Source organism: Alligator sinensis, unplaced genomic scaffold, assembly GCF_000455745.1.
Source record: "Alligator sinensis unplaced genomic scaffold, ASM45574v1 scaffold199_1, whole genome shotgun sequence".
In the NCBI taxonomy this organism is placed as follows: domain Eukaryota; kingdom Metazoa; phylum Chordata; order Crocodylia; family Alligatoridae; genus Alligator; species Alligator sinensis.
In genome coordinates, this window is record NW_005842008.1 from 1,895,794 (window position 1) to 1,916,997 (window position 21,204).

The following is a 21,204-nucleotide window of genomic DNA, read 5'->3' on the forward strand; positions in this document are numbered from 1 at the left end:
TCTCCCCATTTCCACTTTTTATATGCTCCCCTTTTAGTCTGCAGGCTGCCCTGGATTTCTCTGGTCAGCCAAGGAAGCCTCTTGGCCCCTTTCCCTCTTTTTCCTTGCATCGGGATCATCTCCCTCTGTGCCCAAAGGATCTTTTCCTTAAGGTACAGCCACCCTTCCTGGGCTCCCATATCTTCAGAACTCCTACTCTGTATATCACTCATGTATACTCATGTATATCACATGTTCAACGAGCTTTAGTTAAATCACCCCCACCACTATTTTTCAACTTGCGGACGTTGGTACACATGACGCTCCAGGGTGCTTTACATACAGCAGCTCTTGAAGCTGCTCTAATTAAAGTGCCCCCCCCCACCGCCACACCTCCTGGAGCATGTCTATAAATGTCCTTAAGTAAAAAATGTGATAGGATCTGATGTGCAAACCACACAATCATGCCTCCTGCAAATACATGCATGTATTTGCAGGAGGCATGATTGTAGGATCCAGCATCAGATCCAATCACACCTTACTGCTGGTGAAGAGGGAGCCCTGGATTGCATCATGGGCTCCCCCCACACTGGCAAATGGCAAGCTTCCATGGCTGTGAGTCCCGCAGCTAATGAGACTCACAGCTGTGGGACACTGCCACAGCCGAGAGTCCCATTATTTGCAGGCCTCCCAGCAGCAGTAGCATATGGTGCACCCCTGAGGCTCAGAGCCCCAGCCGTCAACTGACATGGCTCCCAGCCACAAGGGTATAGCTTCCTCACTTCACTTGCCAATTAAAGCTGGATAGAAACCAGCTATAAAGTTATTACACATTTTCCAGCTCTAACTTCATAGCTGTATAGACCTTTTTATGGCATGATAGTTACTTTGCACATGTAGCTGGTCTAAATTAATCGTGCAATTAACCCCAAGCAATTAATAGTAATTGACAATACGGAAACTGAAAACAGTATTACTTCAGTTCTGTATTTGCAGGGAGATGGAGTAATGGGTGGTTAAGTCTTTTTTCTACATCCAGCTTTTATGGTCTTCTTACTTCAGCCTGTACTGTGACATGACTCTCTCTGGTACAGAAACAAGAAATATGAAGCTCACATTTCTTAGGGTCTCCAAGGAGGAATAACTCTTTCATAAACTTCAAGGAGAACCAGTGTGAGCAGATCCCTGTGCCCACACAGAGGTGCTTTGACTTCACACTCCCACAAGCATCTCAATGGAATCTCCTTGCAGAACTCCTTGAAAGAGTTCAGAGAAGAGCCACGCGCATGATCAGAGGTCAGGAAAACAGACCTTATGACAATAGGCTGAGAGCCCTGGGGCTCTTTAGCCTGGAAAAGCGCAGGCTCAGGGGTGATCTGATGGCCACCTATAAGTTTATCAGGGGTGACCACCAGTATCTGGGGGAACATTTGTTCACCAGAGCGCCCCAAGGGATGATGAGGTCAAACGGTTATAAACTACTGCAAGACTGTTTCAGGCTGGACATAAGGAAGAATTTCTTTAGTGTCCGAGCCCCCAAGGTCTGGAACAGCCTGCCACCGGAGGTGGTTCAAGCACCTACATTGAACACCTTCAAGAGTAAATTGGATACTTATCTTGTTGGAATCCTATGACCGTAGCCGACTTCCTGCCCTTTGGGCGAGGGGCTGGACTCAGTGATCTTCCAAGGTCCCTTCCAGCCCTAATGTCTATGAAATCTATGAACTGAGCCATATTTTGTTAATCTGTCGCTCCTTTAATTATCTCTTGATATACTGATTTTACTTTTTAAAGTAAAACTTTTTCCATATTGTATCAAGAGCTCTCTTGTCTTGCTTTGTTAGCTTATTTTTATTTATTTAGTTAGTTAGTTTCATTTAAGTCCCTCAGTAGGGAATTCTGCCTACGAAACCCAATGAAAACAAAAACCTACATCTCTAAAAAAAAGGAGAAAAGGCCCCATTTTTCATATCAGCATTACCATTATTTTACAATTTTTAAAATTAAAATTGTAGCATTTACTAAAATTCATGATGGATTTCCATTTAAGAGATATTAAAGCCAGGTGTATATATACCTGCCATTAATTTAACAGGCTTATTTTGCTACTATGTAAGATTGTAAGTGAAGACACACTTCATAGGCAAATAGTGGCTATGTGACATGCTGAAGACTGGAAAAATACCACCAATGCCCAAGAGAGTCCACTCAAGTTTGCTTGTTTAGGGTAAATTAACTGAGAAGTGTTTGTATTTTCACTTTATAGTGTACCCATGAAATCTGAAAAGCTCCTGTCCTGAGACGTTTCCACTAAAACCTACCATCCATACATCCAAGTGAAAAGGATTATTTATTATTTATGCAGGTGGGATTCTGCAGAAAAAGACAATCAGGCCCTCCTCCTAATTCTCCACACTGAATTAATCACATTGGGGAATTATAAACTGTGACAATTATTCTGTAGCTATTTTGTTTACCAACTAGATAGCTCCACTGGTAGACTAGCTATATGATCTGCTGTTCTCCTCAGTATAAATCTGTTGTGAAATAAGCCAAGTCAATGAAGCAACATAAGTAAGCTAGTGAACAAGCAGGCACATCGATTCTTATGTACATGCCTTCCCTCCTTCCCCCAAAAGCTCAAACTGGAAGAAGATAAGCTAAATGCAAATCTAATATGAAATCAATAAGCCAAATTGAATCTCTGTGAATTTCAAAGATGTGAACAATATAATAACCAGAGGATAGGCAGAAGAAAACTGAATTATCCTGGTTTGCCCTAAAAATAGGTAAGTAATAATAACAAAAACAACCCCCAACTTCACAGAAATTAAGGCAAGAAATGATTCTCTCTTTCAGATACATGCTGGAAGCTGTCCAAGATGTTTACCACACAACATCTCCAACTTTATTTCCGGTCACTTAGGGGATTCACTGTCATCTTTCTCTATATCCCCTTGATAAAGTATTGTTTACTCCAAGGACATCTAAGGACTGTTACACTTGTTTCAGCAGGTCTCATATTTCCTGATAAAGGAAACTCTGAAACTCTGATGAGATTTTCATCAAACCATTCACTAACATCTTCTAGTCATACAAGTCCCTTAGGTCCTTCATCCTCATGATAGGATTTCAATTATTTCCTGTCTGTGTGTGCACAGTTCAGCTAGCAGACATTAAACAAACCCCAACAGACTGCAGTGGTATTTTCAGATTCTTCTTCTGAAAAAGGAAAGCTCAACTTTTGAAAGAAACTTTCAAAGCAAAGAAGAGCATAATAATTACAGATGAGTGAATCAGTTCAGGAACCCCCCCCCACCAATGTCATAGAATCATAGAAAATTAGGGTTGGGAGGAACCTCAGGAGGTCATCTAGTCCATTCCACTGCTCAAAGTAGGATCATCCTCAATGGGATCATCCCAGACAAGACTTTGTTTATCTGGGTCTTAAAAACCTCCAAGAACCTCCAAAAAATACACTCACAGCTTCTCTGAGGATTTCACTGCTCCTGTTCCAGCACTTTACTACCCTCCTTGGGAGAATTTTTTTCCTAATAATAATTTTTTCCCACGGTATCACAAACTTAAACTTCCCTTGCTGCAACTTGAGACAGTTGCTCTTTGTTCTGTCATCTGTCACCACTGAGAACAGTCCAGCTCCATCCTCTTTGGAATCACCTTTCAAGTAGATAAAGGCTGCTGTTGAAACCTTCTCAGTCTTCTCTTCTTCAGACTAAATAAGCCCAGGTCCCTCAGCCTCTCCTCCTAAGTCATGTCCCCCAGCCCCCTCACCATTTTTGTTGCCCTCTGCTGGACTCTCTCCAATTTGTCCTCATCCTTTCTGTAGTGCGGGGCTCAAAACTGGATACAGTACTCCAGATGTGGCCTCACCAGTGCCAAACAGAGGGGAAGAATCACTTCCCTTGTGCATTAGTGTATTGGCAGCAGTTCATGTGCACACTGTTGGCATTCAGCTTATGTCACCTAGCCAGGAGTACAGGGGGACTATCCATGTGCTTGGTGGCAAACCCAGAAGTGGTTTCAGTCCACTTGAAGGTCTGCCAGGGAGCGTGCCGGCCCCGCCCCCCCGCCCCCGCCTCAGTGGTCAGCCGCAGGGGGACCCCAGGTGCCCCACCAGACCCAGGAAGCACCAGTCACTGAGCCGGGGGAGGGGCCTAGCACACTCCCCGGGGGACCCCTTCTGGGTCTGCTGCTGAGTGTGCTGGGGAGCCCCCCATGCTTCTGTGGGACACTCCATGCACCCCAGCATCACAGCACTCACGAGCCCCTGCTACCTAGAGGTATGTAAAAAAAAACATTTAAAAATGTGTCTATGTCCAAATCTCCGAATCGATTCAGAGGGTTCGGATTCAATTTGGGGAGATTAAAGGGTCCTCTGATTCAATTTGGATTTGGAGATTTGGCCACCAAATCGGGCCGAATCTCCGCCAAATTGAATCAGGGACCAAAACTTTGCACAGCCTTACCAGGTACCCTTGTTCCACCACAAAGCAGAAACAATGGGGCCTGCCTGACATTTATACAGAAGTGCTCACTCCAGGTGTTAAACAGAACATGTTTGTCAATACTGATCTGGCACTGAAGATGATGGAAAGACTGTTATTGATTCCAGTGGATTTTGGATCAGGCCCATATGATCTTGTGTACCCTTCCCATAACCCAACACTAATACTACAACCATTCTATTCCTGAAATGACCTCATTCACAGTCAGAGTATATGTATTTCACCTTTAAATTATGAGCTCTGAATCATTATAAATCATAAGAGCAAGTCAAATCCTAGGGCATGTCCCCATGACCACACACATGTGGTTTGTGGCACTGCAGACCCATCTACGGTGCTGCAAACTGCACGCACCACACATGCAGGCATTCGCCATGCTGCTAATTTTTAGTGTGGCAGGTTTTTTAGATACTGAGAGATCCTGGTGTCAAAAAAATACACTCCAGAAAAACGCAGGGCAGTGCATGTGGCTGCAGCATGTGCCACCTGAAAGCAGAGCCTGGCCAGCCAGAGCCATGCTCCAGGTGCTGCCCAGGCTCTATGTGTTTGGACTGCCACTGCTGGAGCCACGGGAGGACCCCAGGACCACAGGTAAGGCTGCTGGGGCCCCAGCCTCCCCTACCCCACCTGGGGCAACTTGCCATGCACCAGACCACGTGTACAAGGGTGCTCCTCATAGGGACATGCCCCAAATGTCTCTATTCAGCTGGTTGCTGAGGAAAAATTCCCCTCAGTTGCAATTGGGGTTTTGCCTTGGTAAATCTTGAGGACTGTAGGACATGACCCAATGTAATTATCAAACTTATCTGAGGAATTCCTGAACTGAATGTATTTCTAAGGGGCTGAATGCTGAAGTATCCACTCACACGACACTCCACTGCAGTGAAGGGAACTGTGTCTAAGCCAGGGGTTCTCACACTGTGGGTCATGACCCCCTGAGGGATTGTGAGCAGCTTAAAAGCGGGCCGCAAACTTCCCGGGGGTACATGTGGCGGTGTGGGGAAAGCGGTGCGCGGCAGTGACAGATGGTGGTGGCAGCTGCCGCATGTGAGCTCCCTGTCCTCCACCACTGCCATCCACCACTTGGGGACATGGTATCACAAAATTTGAGAACCCCTGGTAAGCAAAAGAGGAAAAACTAAGTTCAGGTTTTAGGATCTGGGGGGGCACGGCTGCTGGTGGCAGCGGAAGTGCAGCGGCAGGAGCCCAGCAGCGGTGAGCGGAGAGCTCCCGCAGATGCTGCCAGCACGGTCAGCAAGGGGGAGAGGAAGGGGTGGCGAGCACTGACCATGGGTCAGCAACCACCCGCAGGCGCTGCTGACAGTGGTGGTGGCGGCTAGGAGTGATTATGGACCGCCTGCAGACACCACTGGCACTGCCGGTGGTGGGGTGGCCAGCAGCAACTGCCTGCAGGCACCGCTGAGTGTTGGCGGTGCCTTTTTATAGGGGGTGCATGTGCAGCCGCGTGCACCCCCTACGCATCGCCCCTGCCTCTAATGATTTCCATTACATTAACTGATAAGAAGCAAGAATTATCTTTGCTATATTTGAGTGACAAAAGCTGTTTGTGTTTCTCTTACCAAAACTGTGGATCGGTATTGGCTGATATGGCTCATTAATAATCAGCCATCGGTATCAACCCAAAAAATCTTTATTGGTGCACCCCTAGTACTAATGGCTACTTTAGCAACATTTTCTATGGAACAGCTTTAGGGCATCCACTGCAGAGTGAGAGGTGGCACACCCACATTTGAGACAAAGGCCACCTTCGAGTAGAATCCTATACTCCAAGTAAAAGCAGCAAGAAAGCTCAGGGTAGTGAGCTTTCCCCTCAAAGAACCTCAAAACATGCAAATAGATTGGGAGGGGCAAAAGGTCCTTTAAAAAATCAAATGTTTTTAATCAGCCTTGATAGCAAAGTTGTAAAAGAAACCTCTCTGCAGACCCAAAGGCAGGTCAATGGGGAACTGAAGTGCTGAGAATTATGTGAAATTTCATAGTATGTTGCTAAGTCAGTCCTCCTAGAAGTGCCTCCCCAACACCACCACATGTAGCACTGACTACAAAGATCCTCAGGCTGGGTTGCGCTGGAACGATTTGTAAGCTCATATGATCAGATCCCATATCTTCTCAGAACATGCTGAAACTTGATACATAAAGCCCAAGGATGCCAGTGAAACAGATTTAGAACACGACATACTGAAGAAATATTAATTAAAACACCATCTATAAAAAGCTATTGCAAGTGCCATCTTTATCTTGGATGAACTTGCAAAAAGTGGATTATTATACAAGGCTGCCTGCCTGCATTACATTCCTAACATCAGTATAGTACTGGTAATATGTAGCACTATACACGGGAAATTTTAAAACTTGGCAGCCCTGATAACTTGAATCGCTTTCCTCTTTTGCACAGCTTCAGCTGAGGGTGAATCACTGGAGGCAGTTAAAATAAAAATACTTGAAAAGATTCTCCCCTTCCAACTATGAAGAACATATTAGCTGGATAAATGCTGCTGTGGGGTCTGAGGTCAAGATGGCTATTTATTAATTCATCCTGCTTTACTTCAATATTTATCATCGTGGTTGCATCTGAATTCTTAAGATTCTGAATTACAAAACAAAAACATTTCTCCCCAAAAAATCTTCACCGATTTGAAAGTCACCTCAACTGGGATTAATTTGTCAGGAGCCAGGAGCTCTGCCTCTTCCCATTTCTACAGGCAGCGGCCAATCTTAGAATGACAGGGTTGGAAGGAACCTCAAGCATCATCTAGTCCAACCCCCTTGCACAGATGCATCACATGCACTTTCTAGCCCACCCCAAAACAAATGCTGCTTCAGTCTCTTTTGGAAAATGTCCAATGAATGAAATTCCACAGCTTTTCAGGGCAGCTCCTTCCAACTGTCCTTACTGTTATGATACTATTCAAGATTTTTTCCCTTGAGATTTAATCTACTGGTAAATTGGCTTTGTTGCCTTTTAAACCTGCTGCCCTGTGTCCTCCCCTCTATAACAAGGAAAAACTTACCTTCTCCCTCTTTGTCATGGCAGCCTTTTAAATATTTGAAAATTGCTATCATGGTCCTCCCCCCACCAATTTAATCTCCTTTTCTCCAAGCTAAACATACATAGTCTTGTCAACCATTCCTTGAGTAGCTTGCTTCCCAAACATCAGTTTTCCAAGTGCAACAATGAACTGAATTAACTATTGATCCTTATACTCTGGATCAAGAAAGAGACTATTGTTATCGAATGAGGGGGGCACCTTCTGAAAACATCCATCTGCTCTCATTCTGGTATAAAGCCATAAACATTTACTTGTTATGAACTAACCATAATTTTCTCTTTCACACGGTATGTCACTACAGTTACTTCTGTACTTCCTGTTTGCAGTGTCACTGTCCAGATCCCATGGATATCACTATAATACCTGCTGGCATGCAATTTACTGGCTGTATGGTAGGCTAAGCTCTGCTCTCAGTTAAAGCTCAAGCTAATGCAGTTACTGTGTATGTACTTGAGTGCAATAGAGTGGAATTTGGTCTCCTGTTCAAATTCATCCCTGCTGTAATTCTACTGATGTCAATGAATTTGTTGGGATAAATCTGACCCTCTGTTACAACAAATAAAGATGATCCCTGTCAAAATGAAGGGTTAGTATAATTGGGTTATATTTATATATTTCCATTAAAGTTAGTAGTCTTACCCTTATATAAGTGACGGGACAACTGGGCCTATGTTCTCATCAGAGTGGTCCTCAGTGCTACGTGCTAGAGAAAGGAGGTATTCCATACCTCACAAACTTGCCTTCTCCTACTCCCATCCATTTTCATACCTCTCACAATTTTCCCTTGAACAAATGAGCCCCACTCCCCTACCCTAAAGTATTTTTAAAAGAGCAGTTTGTTGGAGTGAAATTAAGATAAATCAGCAGAGCCTGCTGGAACACATGTATTGAAATCTATTTTAAATGCTGGAAACCTCTTTAAATAGAACCTTATTTTTGAAAGGACACCAGCTGTAATTTGTTTCTATATAAAAGGCTTTATTTTTTCCCCATACAGCAAGCAAATACTATTAACATTTCAGTTTCTCCAGAGACTATATGGATTAGACCAAATGGAAAGTTGCTATGACAACACTGGCATTATTTTAAGTATTAGAAATTCATGCCAAGTTAAACAAAGGGCATGGTCAAGAACGATAGTTTTAATTGTACTGATAGCAAACCCTAAACCCCAACTTTATTTGGAAAATCTTGGAGCAACAGAATTATAGTTATAGCCTACAAAATACTAATAAAATCAAAATCAGTGAGTTTAACGAGGCAGATTCTGTACTCATTTACACTGACAACTACTCCAGTGGGGGGTCTTACAGTGAGAAAGAAGAGTATTTTTGGATTAGGGAGCACTTTCTGTGAGTTTTACATGCTCAAATCAAAGTCCCAGTGAAAGCCGATGATGCGGAAGATGGCAAGCTCTGGCATTCCCCCTTTTGGCTTAAAGGGCACTTCAGGCCAATGTAGTAACTGAACACCAACCAATGATCTTGTGGTCAAAAAAACAACTCAAGCAATGCTTTCCAGCTAAATAGCCAAAATTAAAAAAAATGCTGAAAATCATTAGGATTTAGGGTGCAGATATTCAAAGGTATTCAGATGCCTTGTGTCTACTGAGTTCAATACCTATATATGTGCCTATTTACTGATTTAGGGGCCTGAGTCACTTCACTACTTAAAAATATGACCCATAAAAGTAGGCAAAAAGAGATTAAACAATTCAAGACAGTACAGAATTTTGTCTGAGCAAATTTTGTCTGAGCAAGTACAAGTAGGAAAGGAACGATGAAGACAAACTTAATCAGTATAGCAGGCCTGTACTCTACTAAATGCAGTTAGCCTATGCTGGAGGGGCACCGTGGATCTGACATTAGCTTGCTCTCTCAGTAGTATTAATAGGATTTGGAGAGAGAGACAGTTAGTCTTCCTTAGCCACTGGATGTTTAATTTGATCCTGGGCAACTGATGGTGATTAAATTGAGGCAAGCAGGGATGGACTCCCCCAGTTATTCAGCTGTACCCCAGCTTGTGCAATCTCCAGTGTGTGTTTTTTTTTGTTTCCAAACATAAATCAGGTATTGAGATAGGGTAGGATTCACATTACCACAAAAGAGCCTGTAATGATTACAGGCATCCTTACACTTAAAAAACAAACAAGCAAAAAACAATCTCAGTGTTAGAACAAAAGCTCTCTATGTTGTAGCTGTGTGGCACTCACTCCCCTGTGTCCAAGAACTGAAGGGGTCTCAATCCCCTTTGGGAGGAAGCTGGCATGCTCTAATTACAAAGACAACAGACAATAACTTTTAACACGTAGAGATACTCATCCCTGAAGACCCCATATTAATACACGGAACTGGCAGAAATTGCGAGCCTGCTTACATGGTTTCATCTTCATTTTTTAAACATAGGCCAACTTGAAACCCAAGCTCTATGTCAAAATTTAAAACCTAATTTGCAATTTTGGCTCAATCTACTCAATGCCTGTGAAAGTACTCTGAACATTTTTAGTGTTTTATAAATAAGATCTCACATTTTAAACATAACAATAAAATCTAAACTGCCTGTGATGTTGCTAAACTAAATGAAAAGGTAAAATAAAAGACTCAATGACCTTGAATGAATGCAAGTATTTTATATGCTTCTCCTTTCCATTATAGAACGTTGGCTCCCGGGGCCAAACCAAGATTTAATTAAAGAACTGCTGAGCAATATTACCCAAATAGAAAGCAGAAGCTCTCAATGCAATGACCCTTCACAGTTACTTGCTTAAATTTAGGTATCTAAATCCATATTTGGGCATCTTGAATAAAGCAGCATGATTTACAAATGTCCCAAGACGTTTGCTTTCTGTGAATGATTATAAAAAGATCCTTTACAACAAGCATATGTACTTCATTAGACTGTCATGGCAAACACAAAACAGTTGTGAATATAGAGTTCCTGAGTAGCATACAGAATATTTACTGTTATCACAGAAGGCGCCTACCTTGACTCCCATCATGGGCTTACGGTGGTAAGAACAGCAGAGAGCTGCTATCAGAGTTTGAAAAATATTACAGTCCTTGGGCATGTTCAAATCTTCTGTTCTGCAGACCCTTCTGAAGATAAAGAGTCACCACCAGCAACTTTCACAGGCTACCAAATGAGCTTGTTTGCATTGCTGCCTGCCAGATCTTCTACACTCCCCCCTACTCATATATCAGCCCGGGAATATTTCCTCAGCTAAAGCTGATGCTATCAATTTAGTGACTTCTGGCATGCTAGCTTCCACCCTGCCATACAGAGAGTGCCAGCATCCTCGTGATCTATTCCACTCACCAATGAAATTCTAACCCTCTGAGAAAGTGCCTCTATTTTGGTATCCCCTTGGATCAGGGTTGCAATGTAGGAATCATTATGTCACAAGCTCAAGGCAAACTCTTCCTTTTGACAATGTACCATACCTGAGTCACTCTCTGTGCCTCTATAGATCTGATCAGTCACTCCAGCTGTCTTTCCTCAGACACAAGGTATGTACATGTTACATCAATAATTCTGTTGTGCATACAAGCGACAAAGGGAGAGAGACAGAGTGGTTGCTTAGGGTTTGCATGATTCTGTTACCTTTTCATAGTCAAACAAGATATTAAATCCTTAAGGTATAGGTAACCAAGGAAAAGGCTGAATCTATTTGTTTTTAATTAGGAAGTTTCTGGCAACCAGTCACAGGAAAACAGTAGCAAGAGGCCAAGAACATCAGCTTGGTCATTGTTAGTAGAATGGCTAACACAACCTTCTGGTGTTTAATTAAGACAGTCTATAAACAACCAGAGCCTGGTGCAGGTCCCACACGGCTGTGCAAGCTGTTGGGAAGGAGATCATACTGTGTAAGCTTTGAAAACGTGTCAGCTCAGATAGTCAAAGTTAAAACTAGTCCACAGAGAAAAAGTAGCAGTTATATTTATGCATAAGCTACTATCCTCCAGGAGATTAGAGCTGCCAGACATCAAGGCCAGTTACAGACATTACACTTTTACTGGTATAAGTGATCAGAAACTGGTCTATACTTGTGACAGAACAGCTCAACACACAGGCTGATTTAAAAATGGCGGAGCCCAGTCTAAGGTTTCCCTCCCCCCCCCAAAACAAAGGGCGAATGTGTGTTCTGTTCGCTACTGATCTAAACTATACCACTTAAAGAGAGCTGCATAACTTAGATGGATTCCACCTCGGGCTTTTTGAATGTCTGTACCTAGCTTAAAGGGCTTGCTTGACTTTAGGGGAAAAAGAGGTACATAAGCTTGTGCTGCTGCTGTTCACCAACTGAGGAAGCCAGAGAGCTACTTCCCCAACATATCCAGATGCAGTCCCCATCTCTAGTAAGTAGTTCATTGGATGTCCAGTGGGGGACTCACCTCCTCGCACTAAGACTGTGGATCTGCAATGTGTCTAATTCATTTTAGGGCAGGAGGGAGCTGTGTATTCAGGGATGTCAGATAACCCAGCCACACACTATTGAGCTATGGGAGACATACCAAACACTAAAATTGTCGTGTGATGCTTCTGCACCAGGAAGGAGTTGCTGATTTAATCAGATTTATAAATGTTGTTGAGGGTTTGGCATTTTTGTAATGAGATAACTGAATAGACATCTGACTTGCTACAAAAGTTGCACAAAACTCAGGTGGAACATGGAACACAAAATGATTGGAGGGGACCTATGTATACGCATGCTCACAGGCCCAATATCACTAACAGCTCCTGGGAGCGCACCCTTGAGCTCAGGCAGTATTATGGCTTGTGCTCTTGCATCAAAAAGCCTTAATCACTGTCAGCTTTGTAAGTGTGAGACGCTATAATGTGCAGTATAGCAACTGTTATAATGACTTAAAATCAGGGGTGGATAAAAATCAACATTAAAAAAAAAAAAGGATTTTTATTTAAATCAGACTTTTTTGATTTAATCATATTATTTGATTTTTTGTTAAGACGCTTTTAAAAAAACATAAACCTATATAAAGATAATTTTAATTTACAGTATGTTAAAGCTCAAAGATATCATCATGGAATAAGAATTATTACTTCTAATTATACACGGTGTTTATAAAGTCCCTGTACAACTTTAAACTTTAATAACTTTGGATGTACACATGATAGAAGCAAACTGTAAATGGTGACTGAAAGCATAATTTATTACGTTTTAACACAATACAGTTCAAATTTCTAGGCTTCAATATAACTGCCATCTTTCATGATACATCATTAAATCTAACTTTCCAACTCATAGAAAACATTTTCCAGTTGCGGCCAAGTGATTTAATGAATTGCACTTGTGATCCTTACCTTATGCACAGCTTATACTATCCCAGGGGTTTTCAACCTTTTTGGATCAGTTTACCCCCAACGGCTGGATGCAAAGTGGGGGTGGAGGGGATGATGGTGGGATGGACTGGATGGTGCGTGGCAGCGCTCCATCCCAGCCTGCCCATGCGTATCCCCTAGGGCCTTCTCAGGTACCCCTGGTACCCCTGGTTGACAATCCCTGCACTATGCTAAAAAACGTAATGAATTATACTTTCAATCACCATTTACAGTTTGCTTCTATCATGTGTCAATCCAAAATTATTGAAGTTTAAAGTTGCACAAGGACTTTATAAACATCCTGTATACTATTTGAGACAATATATTCATGTAACCTTTTTAGAAAAGTCTTATAAGTAGGTCACAACAGGTCACAGACTATATTAGGGGCCCAATCTTATGGGGTTCCTAGGGGCTCCTCTATAGATTAGTAAAGATTAAAGAAAACCAGTTGACCCAATGGGACTCAGTGCTCAGTCTAGAAGATCCCATTAAGCATCTCTGTGATGCTTAGTTTCAGTTCTCAAACTGTGGAGTTGTGCCTCCAGAGACAGCAGTATATGGAGTACATATATATAGCAGTATGGAGTATATATATATCAGTATATGGAGATGAGAGACAACAGACCTGATTACATACCCATCAGCCCTATTGTCTCTCTGCAAGTGTGTGTACACAGAGTCAAGCCCTTTCTCTCTAAAAGTGCAAAGTTTCACGAAATTAAATGAATAAGGATTGTTGGGGGTGGAGTAGATCTGGGCAAGGAGGAGGAGTCTGGAGATAAATGCAAGGAAGGAGAGGCAGTAGAAACAAAAGAGAAACATTTTGAGCAGAATATTCCAGAACTCTTGAGCAATAAGATTCTGAGTACAGCCTCTCCACTGATTTGAGATCTAGTGAGGGAATGGTATGGGAAAGGGAAAACCTATCATGGCAGCAGGCTTGCCAGGCTGTAAAAGAGACCCTGTTTGGGAATATTTTAATTAGGGGTGCATCGATCAATATTTTTTGGGCTGATACCAACAGCCCATTATTAACAAGCCACATTGGCAGATACTGATCTGATTGCTGATATGCAACCCAGCAGCTTGGAGAATAGCGTCCAGCTGATAAGTCTCTTTGGGGGAAGGGGCAGAGTGGCTCATCGAGGAGGTGCAGAGGGGGGCCTCCAACAATGCACACACCCCTGGGGGAGGCATGTGCATGGGGGACGTGCCCCCTGGATCTATGTGTGGGCCAAGGGCAGGCTGCTGCTGCAGGCTGGGGCCATGGGTGGGTGGCAGCGGTGCTGGGAGGGAGTGCTACAGGGGGGCCGAGGGGGGCTACGGTGAATAATGGAGTGGCTGTAACTCCACCCCATAGTCCTCCTCCCAGTGCCACCATCGCCTGCCCTGAACGCAGCCCCGGCTCAACCCCACACTGGGAAGAGCCCAGCCCCAGCCTGCAGCAGCAGCCTGCCCTCACCCCGCATGCAAATCCGGGGGCACACACCTCCTGTGCCTCCCCCAGGGGTGCACACAGCAGTGGGAGCTGCTCTGCTCCCTGTGGCTCCATCCTGTGCCTCACCCTGTCCCTCCCCAGCTGGGCAGTGCCTGCCCCAGCCCCAGCCCCTCCCTCACCATGAGCACCTCGATCTGCCCCCCCCAACCCCTTCCCCCAACAGACTTACCAGCCAGATGCTGGTCTCCAAGCTGCTGGGCTAGCTGCATACATGCTGCGGCTGCGCACATGCATGTGACATTTATTGGTGACATTATTGCCACGTCAGCCAAAAAAATAAAACCAATTGCTGATAATGCCAATTTTCCTTTTATCAGTGCCGATACAATATGGACCAGTGTATCAGTGCACCTCTAATTGTAATGAAGTTCCTCTACCTGTGGGTAAGATAGGCATACATGCAAAATGCAAGGAGTATAACAAAGAAATGCAAGGCCTGGTTGCCCGAATGAAACAACATCATGAGAAGTGCTCCTTCTCAGGAGGAAGCTGCTTTGAAGATGGTGAAGCAGAACAATGATTACCATCAAGGCTTCCTGACCAGTGATTTAAATCAATTTGATTTAAATTATATCCACCCTGCTTAAAATCTCTGGTGAAACAGAGTAACTACCAGTAATGAAAAATATCAGTAATGGCTGTGGATAAAAAGTTGGATTTAATTACAAAAACAAAATTAACTTCTGCAGCCGAATCAAATTTGCACAATATATAAATAAGCTTCTGAAACTCAATGATATAGGATAGTATTTGGGCTCATAGTTTAGCAAGGTTCAAAATGGGATTGGGTATTTATATTTAGGAGAATGATATCTGCAAATGTTTAATTTTAGTCATTTACATATTTAAAGATTTCAAGCAAAAAAAAAGTACTTGGTAGAAAAGATCATTTACTTCTTGCCACAGAAGCAGTTTGATTTGAGGCGATTTCCATGCAGAGCTCAATTCCAAACCCTTTTGTCAGCTATTATCAACTACAAATGCATCAAATGTCGTCTTGTTCTTGAGCAGGGGTATGATCTCAAGGGTTCACAGTACCTCCAGTGCACAAACACAGGCTTCTCTCTTGTAAACTCACAAAGCCAAAACTGCCTTTACAAAACCCAGGATACCAGTATCTGGCCCCAAAGAGGAGTGCCTTCGTTAACTTGTGTCTGCACATGCAAGAAGCAGGACTTGGCTGATACAGCCCAGCACTGCTTTCGGCACTGTTTTCAGAAGGGGGTGGAGTGAAGGGAGCAGAGGGAGCACATCCTGGGGGCTGGCCAGCTGGCACTGGAGGGTGGGGTGGGTGGCTCCAATCCATCTACTTCGCCACTCCAGTGTGGCTGAGGAAACCGCAGAACAGACCTCCCTGCCTTCTCCCCCTCCCCCTTCGAGAGCTTCAAATCAATTCGGACCTTTTTATTGGTCCCCCGATCCAATTCAGATTTGGAGATTTGGCCACCGAACTGGGCCAAATCACCTCTGAATTGAATCAGCACCCGAAGCTTCGCACAGCCCTATTATACAGCTCCCCTAAGAAATGCTTTCTCCAAACTGCCTCTTCTGCTGGGGTCTTGGCTTCTCTCACCTCTAGCTGCAAACATCCATAACAGGCATCAAGGAGAATAAGAGAAACAGCTAAGCCATTGCCTTGGAATTTAGCTTTCTTCATGGTCTGGTAAACAATAACTGTAAGACCCAATTTCTTTTAGATCTGCAAACCAAGAGATTTCTTCACCAAACAATCAAAACCAAGAAGAGATGATGCTATTTTAGACCAAGTATTAGTAATCAGCCAATCTACAGAGGACCTATTTATTAAAAGTAACCTTAGATTAAGAAATCTCAAATTGATTCTGTTTCAGTTAAATGGAAGCCTAGACAAAAGTGGGTTGGTATCTAAGGTTTTCAATGTTTAAAGGGTAGACAGATGAATAAGCAGCTCAAAAAGGATATTAGAAGTAAGAACCAATCTATGAAGAATGGGAAAATGAACTGATTAGCAAAGAAAGCTAAGTCTTGGATGTCAGGAAGTACAGGAATAAAGCCCGGCTTGCCAAAAGTCAAGCTGAGTTTGACTCTGGCAAAGGAAATTAAGACACATAGTAAAATTTATTTTTAGCTATATAAATACAGTGAGAACAAGGGAAAAAAAAAGATAGGGCCATTATGGGGTTGAGATTAAGATTATCAGTGTATGGCCCAAAACTACATGTATTCTTTGTCTCAGTTCTCAATTAAGACAGCATTGAACAAGGCAAAGAAGTCGGAATAGTTAATGGGAATGAGGACAGGGAAATAGAAATTGTTATTTCTGAAGCAGAAGAAAAATTCAGAGCGCTCAATGTACTCTAAAGAGAGGGGACACATTATTTTCTCAAAATTACAAAAGATCTGCCATATGAAATATGAAGTGTGAAAGCAAGGATTTTTAATGCCAATTTGGGAAGTAAGTACCATATGACCAGGGACTAGTAAACAGACTACCTTTATTGAAGATTGGAGGGGAATCGCCCCAAACAGGGTAATCTTATCTCAACAGTATGAAAAGTTTTAGAAAAAAAGTTGAAGGGAAGAATAAACACGTAGAGGTACATGGAGCATGGCATGTACCAAGTGAGAAAGCAACTAGTTTGCCTAGACAGGCTAATCTACCAGTAGTTATGCACCTGAACCTGCATAGTTCATTTCTGGTCAGCTCATTTCTGGCTGCTTACGTCACATTGGGTTGTCAAAGTAACAAGGAGGCAATCAGAGGTCTGTTGAAGCTTTTACTTCAAAGGTGCTCATTTTCTGATCAGCTAGAGCTCATTAGCAGTTCCACAGCTGATTGGAAACACCCTGCCCTTTGAAATAAAGCCAGCAACCAGCTGGAGCACCTCAGCAGCCCTGCACAGCTGTTTGCTGTGAGACTGTACATTCCCAGTTTATTTGCAAACCTTCATTTTCAGGGGGAGGGGAGAGTGTAGGGTAGGAATGTGCTTGTTCCACAATAAGAGTGTGTTCTTCCAGTTTACCAAATGAAGCTCTGAAAGGCCTCCACATAGGGACACGATCTTAGGAATAGATTTTGCCAGTCCTGCTCACAAGGAATGGGACCTTACTGCTTACCAATTTCCACGAGAAGTAGAGGTAGCAAAAAGCACCAATACTTCAATATACCTCCTGGACTTGAATGGAGTTTTCAAGGCATAAGTCAAGGTAGAATTTGGCCCTAGGATTCCCAAACGACCATAAAACACCAAAAAACAAACAAACCATAGCTACGTATAAGGGGAAGAAAAGTCTTCAGTCATGAGGTTTTTCTCAAAGGGCCTGGTTCATTCTCCTTTTTCTTCTCCTTCTCTTTGCGCATGAGAGGGGGAAAAGTTGGTGCAGGGCCTCCAGGAGACTCCCTGATTGCAGGCCCAGCTTCCTCACTTCAATGGGGCTGCACAGACAGCCTGGTGAATCTGGCCTAGTATATTTTTGATGTGGGTGTATGTTTCTCTTTTGGAAGGCTTGTTATTAAGCAGCAATGAAAAAAGTTAAACAATCCAAGATGAACAGCATGGCACAAATCATAAAATCCAACTGCCAGCTCATTATTGTGATAGTCAAAGTAAAGAATCTGTTCAGAAGTGACTACTCACAATGGGCGAATGCCAGAAATAATGATCCTGGCCCTCCAGAAAAATAACACTGTCCTATTTAGGATGACAACTGCTGGCATTCTTCATAAGAACAGCAGTGCAACTGGCAGGAAATAAAGATTGCTTTATTTAGATAACAAATACTACATAATTATTCTGAACCAATTCTAACTGTGCCAAAAAACATGTAAAAATTAATGGGATATTTGTCTTCACCAAGGCTTGATGCCATGTTGCACACATGGCTCTGTGAATCTATGGGCATGGTTGTGAGTATGAAAAAGAGCAAGGGACCAGGAACACACAAGTGAGCACCCCCTTTACAAAGAGCTGAAGAAAAAGAGCTGGGCTATATTACTGACAAGGAACCGGAAACTGGTCTGACCTGTGTCTTGTACCACTGGCATAAAAACAGGCCAAAGCTGATGTAGCTCAATAGAAGAGAATCACTGCAGTGTGGCAGAGTCCTTTGGCAGTGGCAAGATGGTGCACCCACTTCTACTGCTGTTTGTAGTCTGGCTACTCTAATTCACACTGGGACATCAACCTGGTGTTCAGAAAAACAAAGGATCCATCAAGGGGTTTTTATATCATTTCCCCACTGTTCCACCCTACTTTCTTCTTGATAGCAACCCAGAATGTGGGCCTAATGTCTTGGAATAGTGTTTTTCTCCCCCTCACCCCAGTTCATATTGATTTACTGGTGACTTTCAAACACATCCAGGCACCAAATGAACAATTAGCTCTGTTTTGTATTTCAGCTTTGTATAAGTTGGCAAGGCAGGAATCTGAACGTACCTGACAGTATTTGCATTTATGTTTTTCCTGGCTGCCTTTTTTGACTCCAATACTAAATCTCTAAGAAACTGGAAATGTTTTAACACTTAGAAGGGACCCATTAAATTATCTAATCAGACTGGAGCAAGATTCTGTGTTGAGATTAGAGTAGCGTTAAATCCTCTTTCTGTCCTCCACCCATCTGGACTATCCTAGAACCTGTCTAAAATTACACCTGCCCAAACATGCCACTGACAAACCTAAATTGTTTCTAAGCCCATTTCCAAGGCACCCCCTATGCCTGGCCTTCCAGAGAGAGCCTCAGAAACCAGCCTTATGCCTGTCTTCCTCAGTTATTGCACTAGGAGAATCCTTCCCAGAGAGATGAAGCTTTAAGAACAACACATTTATGCTGCTCTGGCTTTGCTGTGTGCAAAAGGACTGGTATTTCTGGCAACCACAAATTAAATATGGCAGAAAGAGCTTAAAATGGGTCAAAGACAATTGAAATTAAGCTTGAGAGAGAAAGATGGACACATATATTCGAAATAAACTTGCGTATGGCTTGACTTTACCAAAGCAAAACAAAACAAATCAGTCTAGAACCTCACAACTAACATAATTTACTGAAACCAATGGAAAACTGCCTGAGACCTGCTTTCAGATGCATATAATACTTGTAATTTAGGTACATAAGTATGTAAAGGTTTAAGTACATGTGATATGGGAATAATATGCATTTTAGTTCAAACCAGATAAGGAAATAGATGACTCACCCTATATAATCTGTACTAAATCAATAAAACATTTAAACATTTGAAACAGTTTAGCATATTCACCAAGGAAATATAACATCATGATCCCATTTCTACGTTGCTTTCTAAGAGAAATTAAAATTAGAAAAAAAAAGAAAAGAAAAGAAGAGAGAGAGTGAGGATGTAAACCCAGAATGGCATGACATTGTATCGCACTGTGCAATGTTCAATACATAAATCTCTGGTTTCATATATCATACAACCAATTAGTAACATGTCCTGTCAAATGGCACTGGACCATCAATATATCAGACAGAACATGGGCTTTTGCAGATTATACAGTGCATGTGGTCTGATAGTGGTTAGAAATGTAATACCTATAAAATGGCATCTTTAAGACTGTTGGCAAATGTGTTACAAATGAAACATGAGCGCAAAATAAAGCACAAAACCAATCTGAACCTGAGGATTGCAACAGTCTTAATTTAGACGAAGACTTTGGCCTCAGACTATTTGCTCTTTATTAATACACAAGAAATTCCTCAATCAGGGAAAATGTGCAGTCTCTTTGTATTGACTATCACTGGCATCAGGTCCCACTTCCCCTGGTTCTGGCCCATCTCCAGATTGATATCTGAAGGGACACCTCTACATGCCTAATTGTTCACAACAGAATGCCTTTCATTTTGGAGGCATGGCCATGGGGGAGGAAAGGAAAAGGGAGGAATCTCTAGAAACAGCTACCATGTTGGTCCCCTTCTTACTTCTACTATTGCCTCCAGACTTAAATTTGACGTTCAAAAGTTGGAATGTCTGTCCCACATTGGATTCACATCCTGCCATCTATTTACAAGGCTATTCTTTTTGTAACTGATGCTTTCTTCCCCACACGCTCTCCTTCCTTCCCCTTGTTTCTTGCAGGTTGCAGAACTTCAGACTCTAATCATAATTCATTAGAAAAAGCAACAGGTATAAACTCACTTGTTTGCACTGTAGGGAGTGGTGTGCGAGAGGTCAGAATCATTTCCCCTTTCTCTGTTCAGTCACTATATGTGGTCATGTAATACACAGTCTCTGGCTGTCTCACAGTACAAGAGACAGCAGGTAGAATAGAAGTTGCTCTCTATTTGATTTTCAATATGCTTTTGGCTCGGGTTCGTGTGAAGGGGTGCCTATCTTTAGCTTTTGATAATCCTAATAATCCCATCTGCATCTTTCAAGTACTTTTGAAAATATAGCCCTTCATAGCAATACACACATGATCTGGCAAGAAGCTTTATTATAATGACTTCCTTTCCCCCTTCAGTCTCCTCCTCTTCTTTCTTTCCTCCTACAAAGAACTAATGGAAAGAGCTGCACTAAGGAAGCTATTTGTAAAAGGTTGCATCAATTGTATTGACCCTTCGAAATCCAAGAGCTTTGTCGCATATTCTTGATCATATGCTCTCTCCCTAACAATTAACATGCATGCAGATATACAGCATTCATGTGACTCGTCCTTACTACCCTCTGTTTAATTTGTCCCTCAGCTTCTTTTCTTGCCAGAGTTAGTTCACATTCCTTGTTGTCCCCCATACTTCCTTTCCTCCCCTTTGCTGAGGACTGCCTTCACTGTCTTGCTGGAGGGCAATACTGCACATG

At 42.7% G+C, this 21,204-nt stretch overlaps 1 protein-coding gene across 6 annotated transcripts in view; it reads right to left on the reverse strand.

Moving 5' to 3' along the window:
- BCAR3 (BCAR3, NSP family adaptor protein) overlaps positions 1–21,204 on the reverse strand; it is a 167,854-nt gene that overhangs the window by 28,209 nt on the left and 118,441 nt on the right. Inside the window, exon 1 of one of the 6 annotated variants that reach the window (XM_025201913.1) lies at positions 10,560–10,745. The exons of 4 other annotated variants lie outside the window; for them this stretch is intronic. In XM_025201913.1, the coding sequence (XP_025057698.1) occupies positions 10,560–10,643 (84 nt within the window). In that variant the 5' untranslated portion in view covers positions 10,644–10,745. Of the gene's footprint in view, positions 1–10,559; positions 10,747–21,204 lie in introns of those variants that run through there. One more of the 6 variants, XM_006021843.3, reaches the window with a different exon arrangement.